Source organism: Ammodytes marinus (genome assembly GCF_949987685.1).
Source record: "Ammodytes marinus genome assembly, chromosome: 7".
In the NCBI taxonomy this organism is placed as follows: Eukaryota; Metazoa; Chordata; class Actinopteri; order Uranoscopiformes; family Ammodytidae; genus Ammodytes; species Ammodytes marinus.
Genome location: NC_137211.1, coordinates 3933294 through 3940793, shown reverse-complemented (window position 1 = coordinate 3940793; position 7500 = coordinate 3933294). Strand labels below are relative to the sequence as shown.

The 7500-nt window shown below is 42.2% G+C and overlaps 1 protein-coding gene across 1 annotated transcript in view; it reads right to left on the bottom strand.

The window, feature by feature from the left end:
• The window catches only part of cables2b (Cdk5 and Abl enzyme substrate 2b), a gene marked incomplete at its 5' end in the record, with an annotated part of 42456 nt that overhangs the window by 6882 nt on the left and 28074 nt on the right, over nt 1–7500 (bottom strand). Inside the window, 3 exon segments of the mRNA XM_080031657.1 lie at nt 526–694; nt 1412–1520; nt 2995–3072. Of these exon segments, the coding sequence (XP_079887783.1) occupies nt 526–694; nt 1412–1520; nt 2995–3072 (356 nt within the window).

Here is a 7500-nt window from a genome sequence, read left to right as displayed (position 1 = left end):
TAAGCCATAATAACGTCCTCCCTCCTACATACTCAACATGTATATACTACATACTGTCTACTTAACCATCGATTGTGTATGCGAGGTTCGTCGGACTGTTTACGCTGAATAATACAGAAGCAATAAATAATTAAAAAAAAAGTTCCATGCCATTTTAAAAGATGCAATGCATTGTGGGGCAATTGAGTAGGAAAAGCATCCTGTCGATCCATACAAAAATCTTCCCGGAAGTTAGTACTCATCCGGGCATTTCTCGCCTACACAAACTCGCATACACAACCGTCACATACTCAAATTGACGTCAAAATGAGTATGAGTAGAACGTTAGCATGGTAGTGCGTGCATGTATGTGTTTCTGTGTGTGTGTGTGTGTGTGTGTGTGTGTGTGTGTGTGTGTGTGTGTGTTTCTGTATTTCTATATTTCTGTGTGTGTGTTTCTGTGAGTACATTTTCTGTTTGTGTGTGAGTGTGTGTGTGTGCATGTATGTGTTCATGTATGTGTGTGTGTGTGTGAGTGTGTGTTACCCAGGTCCAGCCCCACAGCACTGTTCAGTCTGCTTGGTGTGTAGCTGCGGCCGGGCATGCTGTGTGTGCTGCGCGACACGGGGAGCTGCAGCGTCAGGTCGCAGGCCGACGACGGTTTGTGTCTCACCAGAGCGTTAGTGGAGTACAGGAACTGGGCGTACGACACCGACTGAGACAGAGAGAGAGGGAGGGGGGGAGAGAGAGAGAGGGAGAGAGAGAGAGAGGGGGGGGAGAGAGAGAGGGGAGGGAGAGAGAGAGGGAGAGAGAAGAGAGAGAGAGTTTTAGATTTTTACAAAAACACTTTATTTACATTATACACATCTAAAAAAGCTCTATATGTGTGTGAGAGAGAGAGAGAGAGAGAGAGAGAGAGAGAGAGAGAGAGAGAGAGAGAGAGAGAGAGAGAGAGAGAGAGAGAGAGAGAGAGAGATCATATAGCAGTTGTTCTCAATTGGGGTTATCTGTGTACTCCTAGAAGTACTCTTGGGTACGTGAGATTTAAAAAAAATATGAGCAGCAGTTTTTCTCTACCCTGTGTGTGTGTGTGTGTGTGTGTGTGCGTGTATCTACTGTGTGTGTGTGTGTGTCTACCCTGTGTGTATGTGTGTGTGTGTGTTTGTGTGTCTACCCTGTGTGTGTGTGTGTGTGTGTGTGTGTGTGTACCCTGTATGTGTGTGTGTGTGTGTGTGTGTGTATCTACTGTGTGTATGTGTGTGTCTACCCTGTGTGTATGTGTGTGTGTGTTTGTGTGTCTACCCTGTGTGTGTGTGTGTGTGTGTGTGTGTACCCTGTATGTGTGTGTGTGTGTGTGTGTGTGTGTGTGTGTGTGTGTGTGTGTGTGTGTGTGTCTACCCTGTGTATGTGTGTACCCTGTGTGTGTACCCACCCTGCCGTAGGAGTCCAGCTGAAAGCCCTCGAGTCCCGGCAGCATCTCCAGGTTGGTGGAGATGTTCCCAGACGAGTGTCTCCTCCTCGGATGGTTCAACGTTGGGTCGCTATGGAGACACACAGGACAGGAGCTGTTAATCACTGAATCAAAACTTTATTTAAATAAGAATTTTCATACACAGTGAAGGCAACACACACAGATACACAACATGTAAGGCAAAAATAAGAACACCCAATGAATGATTTATTTATTTATTTATTTTTTATATATTTTTTAGGGGGCGTTTTATGCTTTATTAGACAGTTTTGTAGAGACAGAGTTGAAATGGGTCAGAGAGGGGAGTGACATGCAGAGAACGACCCGGGCTGGATTCTAACCCGGGTCTGCTGTGAAGAGGACTGAGCCTCTATGGGGGGGGGGGCTCTAACCACTACACCACGAGCGCCCCCAAGATTCACACATCTAGGATAAAAAGAAGAACACCCTGCCCCCCCCCCCCCCATATAAAAACAACATTGTTGAATTCTAATCATTTTAGAGAGCTCTTGAATTTATTACATTTCTATCAAACAAAACGTTTCCACTGGTACAGAAAGAGCTACAGTAAATGCAACTGTCAGAATGCAATGCAACACAGTGTGGCCATTGTAATGTTTCACAGAGATGAACCATTTGTATCTGAACAATTCTGTAACCTTTCCTCTATCTGGCATCACCATGTTTAAAGTGTCGAGGTTATTGTGATCTGCAGTTTACAGATTTATAGGCTAACCCTTGAATGAAAGACTACGCCATTTTAAATATCATATACCTTAGATTATATTTAGCAGAGTCTCATATTTTAGGGGCCAAAAACCACAGCTGTGAGAGCGTGACAGTAATGGAGCTTAGCAGATATGACAGCCATGTTGTGACAAAGTGTCATCACCTGCCTACAGTACGTCAACGTGTTTTAGGAAGACACGCCGTTCAGGTCAAAGGTCAAGTCGCACACACACATATATACACACACACACACACACACACACACACACACACACACACACACACACACTGATGTCTATGTGGTTGTCCTGTGTTCCAGTAGATGTCCCAGTTTCAGCTACTTGCCTCAAATTGTACAATCTTTTTACTCCTTTTCCATTATCCTCTTCTCTTCCTGTGTGTGTGTGTGTGTGTGTGTGTGTGTGTGTGTGTGAGTGAGTGAGTGTGTGTGTGAGAGAGAGAGTGTGTGTGTGTGAGAGAGAGAGAGAGTGTGTGTGTGTGTGAGAGAGAGAGAGTGTGTGTGTGAGAGAGAGAGTGTGTGTGTGTGTGAGAGTGAGTGAGTGAGTGAGTGAGTGAGTGAGTGAGTGAGTGAGTGAGTGAGTGAGTGAGTGAGTGAGTGAGTGAGTGAGTGAGTGAGTGAGTGAGTGAGTGAGTGAGTGAGTGAGTGAGTGAGTGAGTGAGTGAGTGAGTGAGTGAGTGAGTGAGTGAGTGAGTGAGTGAGTGAGTGAGTGAGTGAGTGAGTGAGTGAGTGAGTGAGTGTGTGTGTGTGTGTGTGTGTGTGTGTGTGTGTGTGTGTGTGTGTGTGTGTAATTTACCTGAGGTAGAAACTCTCTCCGTAGGGCAGAATAGAGAAGGCAGCGCACAGAGATCTCTTTGCACAGATGAGCACGATTCTGAAACAAAAAAACAAAACACATACATTAGTCGGAATTAATTATGTTGTAACATCTGTCCGGCTCTGTGTGTGTGTGTGTGTGTGTGTGTGTGTGTGTGTGTGTGTGTGTGTGTGTGTGTGTGTGTGTGTGTGTGTGTGTGTGTGTGTGTGTGTGTGAGAGAGAGAGGTATGTTGACTCTATGTATGGCGAAAATGGCTTCATAATTACATCGCTGGTGGAGCAGCGTTGAACCTTATTCAACATTTTATCCAACAAAACGCACAGAAAACCAATATCGAAGTACAGCTATGAAATCAAAATGTAACCAAAAGGCAAGGGAAGTTTATTTCTATAGCACAATTCAGACACAAGGCCACTCAAAGTGCTTTACAGGGGGCATGACATACATCAAGATTATGGAGTACAGATATGCAAGTGTTTGTTTGTATGCTTGTGGGTATCTATGTGCATCGGTATGGAGTACAGATATGCAAGTGTTGATACATAGAATTGATATCATGAAAATTAGAAATTAGTCTGAAGGAAACATGTAGTTTTGAGTTTTGATTTTGATTTATGACCTGTTAATATTGTTTAAGGAAGTGGGGTGGGATTGAACAAGTTTTTACCTCTTCCCTTTTCAAATATGTTGTGGCATTTTTATAGAGTGCTTGGCGGCCTTATCAGTGCAGGAGTCACTAGGGCTGACTCCTGTTGATGCATTTTTAATATTGTATTGTTGTTGCATATTTGAAATAAATCATTCATTCATTAGATATTAGACATTTCATCATTGAGGAGTTAATAAAAACAAAGAAAATACAAAAGTATTATTATTATTTTCTATGTTTCCTTGAATTATTTATTCTCCCTGTTTTTGTAATTAATCTATTGTAATTCTTACATTTTTTTTTTATTATTTTTTTATTATATACATTATTCACTACATCCATGTTAGTTTGTGGTTATTCAAAAACTGATAAATAAAAATTAAGAAAGTAACCAAAAAAAGGTGACATTTAGGCACTGTGTAAACGACATTATTCTAGTCATATGAATTGGTTTGATAGCTAAGGAGAGTCATAGTGAGCTATAGCTATCGGAGCACATTCAGGTCAGCTGTAAACTGTGAATATAACAATGAATATAGTATGAATATTGTAGGTGGCATGATTTATAGTTTGAGGTACATTGAATGCTACAGCTTCTGGAGAATAGAGCATGGCTGAGTTTAACAGCAACTGATGGTAGAAGCAGTCTGTTAAGCCCCTATCTCACTGGGCTGCGACTGTTTGCGACAAGTTGGAGACTGCATTCGCAAACGAATCTCTAAACTGTCTCCAAACGTTGGCGGAGGTCTCAATTTCCTCGCATGAAGTGTGTGTGTGTGTGTGTGTGAGAGTTGAAGTGTGTGTGTGTGTAACAGTGTGTGTGTGTGTGAGAGTTGAAGTGTGTGTGTGTGTGTGTTACAGTGTGTGTGTGTGTGTGTGTGTGTGTGTGTGTGTTGTTCTGTGTGTTACAGTGTGTGTGTGTGTCATATGTTTCGTTTGTATGTGTGTCTGTTACAGTGTGTGTGTGTCTGTGTGTGTGTGTGTTGTTCTGTGTGTGTGTTACAGTGTGTGTGTGTGTGTGTGTGTGTTAAGTTGTTATTGTGTTTTTCACAGGCTCATATTCTCATTGGACTTGATGTGTTTTGGCAACAGATCATAAACACACTTGACACTTCTATAGTTGACTCCACCTGAACCTTCACCAGCGGCTCTGCTTAGAGACAGGGTGTTACAATGGGGTCACAGTGGGACAGGGTGTGTGTGTGTGAGTGTGTGTGTGTGTGTGTGTGTGCGTGTATGTGTGTGTGTGTGTGTGTGTGTGTTTTATGTTTGTGTTTGAGTGTGTGTGTGTGTGTGTGTCATAGTTGTGTGTGTGTGTGTGTGTTTTATGTGTATGTTTGTGTGTGAGACTGTAAGTGATAGTCCTTGAGATTGTGACTGTGTGTGTGTGTTTGTCTGTGTGTGAGACTGTGACTGTGCGTGTGTCTTATGTTTATGTGTGTGTGAGTGAGACTGTAAGTGATAGTGCTTGAGATTATGACTGTGTGTGAGTGTGTGTGTGAGACAGTTTGTGGTGTTTGTGTGACTGTGTGTGTGTGACTGTGTGTGACTGTGTGTGTGTGAGACTGTGTGTGTGTGTGTGTGTCTCTATGTGACTGTGTGTGTGTGTGTGTGTGTGTGTGTGTGTGTGTGTGTGTGTGAGTGTCTGAGACTGTGTGTGTGTGTGTGAGACTGTGTGTGACTGTGTGTGTGTGTGTGAGAGACTGTGACTGTGTGGGTGTGTGTGTGTTTCATAGTTGTGTGTGTGTGTGAGACTGTGACTGTGTGAGACTGTGTGTGTTATTGCAGATCCTCTGGAGTATAAAGCCGTCTCTCTGCTCGCCTGGTTTGTGTCTCAGAGGAGAATGTTTACGGTCATTATCTTTGGCTCAGAAACCAAAGTGTAAAAACATAAACACACTTATCACTGTTTATATATACTGTATATCAGTCTATATAACTATACAACTATCAGAGGCCTTAAAGCTGTGGCATCATTGGCCTGGTGAGTTTCTATGACAGGGAAATAGTCAGTATAACTCTGCAAGAAAGCTATCTAAAAATAAAGATTCAATAAAACATTAAAGGAGCTGTAAGCAGAATGGTTCTTTTAGCTAACTTCCTGTCAGTTACTGCAGTTAGCAGTCCCCTCGCTCGTCCCTACGTCACCACATTAATGCACTGCGGTCTTCAAGCAGCAAGTTATCTAGCATCATCTCAGATCCATAAGTGTGATAAAACATGATAAAAACACATCAAAACAGACATTGGGAAGGATTTTTACCTGCTCCGCCATTGTAGGCGCATAACATTCACCCATCTGTCGCTCTGGCGTGCACCGGCAGTGAGATCATGAGTGAGACGCGTGTCGGTTTGTAGCGTTCTCTCTTGTGATTGGATATACATTTCGGGATCCTCCAATAAGTTTATTTGCCGATAACATGCAGAGCAGCTCATGAATAAAGAGTGATTTAACACTTATATTAACATAAATAAACCGCTTACTTCACCTTTAACAGATGAAAAGGTTAAAACTCAAAATAAATGTCAAAAATCATTGAAGGAACACACACACACACACACACACACACACACACACATGAAAGTTTGAAAGAAAACACTATGCTAACGATTTTTTCAAATTTAGCCGAATCAAAACTAAGACACCGAACAGCTCTCGGGTTAATCAGAGAACTGGCAGAGATCACAGTACATCTACCAAAGTAGTGACATAACTCAGATTAAACTATTCAACACTAATAACATGGAAGCTTTAAACCTGCAGTGTGTAGAATTGTGGGTTTTATTTCCTAGCAGATTTTGTAGAAAGTAATTATAATATTCATAAGTATGTTTAATTTAGTGCATAATAGCTGAAAAACATTTTTTGAATTATTTTATTTTCCCTTAGAAAGCGTCTCATATATGTCCATATTTCTGCATATTTTGGACCAAGGCCTAGTGCCGCCATCTTGAAAGTGTCATAGTTGGAATGTCATCAGGTGCATTGTTTAAAATTTATAATTGTTCTTGTCCTTGAAGGCCACTGTAGCTTCTGTTATTATTCGAAAGGGTTGGGGTTACCCAGGGAGCGTTGCATTCTAGAACTTTGTAGAACTTTCTTGATGATGTCATATTACACACTGCACCTTTAACAGAAGCTAACTATATCTTTCTAACTAATTCTATATTATGTGAAAAATTCTATTCCTGTGATTTATAATCCAAATGAGATGAAAAAGCAATTTAACAAAGCGCTGGGGTTAAAAGTTTCCCAAAACGGGGAGCTCCGGTGGCGTAGTGGATAGAGCGCGTACCATATTGGCTCCGGCCTTCGTTGCAGTGGTCGTGGGTTCAAATTCAACCCGTGGACCTTTACTGCAGGTCATCCCCCCCCCCTCTCTCTCTCTCTCTCTCTCTCTCTCTCTCTCTCTCTCTCTCTCTCTCTCTCTCTCTCTCTCTCTCTCTCTCTCTCTCTCTCTCTCTCTCTCTCTCTCTCTCTCTCTCTCTCTCTCTCTCTCTCTCTCTCTCTCTCTCTCTCTCTCTCCCCATTTCAACTCTGTACTGTCTAATAAAGCTTGAAAATGCCAAAAAATATCCTTGAAAAGTTTCCCACAACAGCTAAATATGTAGACGTCTGCTGTGAATGAATTATTATTACTTGGTTTTGACAGACACGGACAGACAGACAGATACAGTATACACAGACAGACAGACAGACAGACACACACAGACACACAGACACACACACACACACACACACACACACACACACACACACAGGGACAGACAGACAGATACAGTATATACTGTACACAGACAGACAGACACACACAAACACAGACCCACAGACACA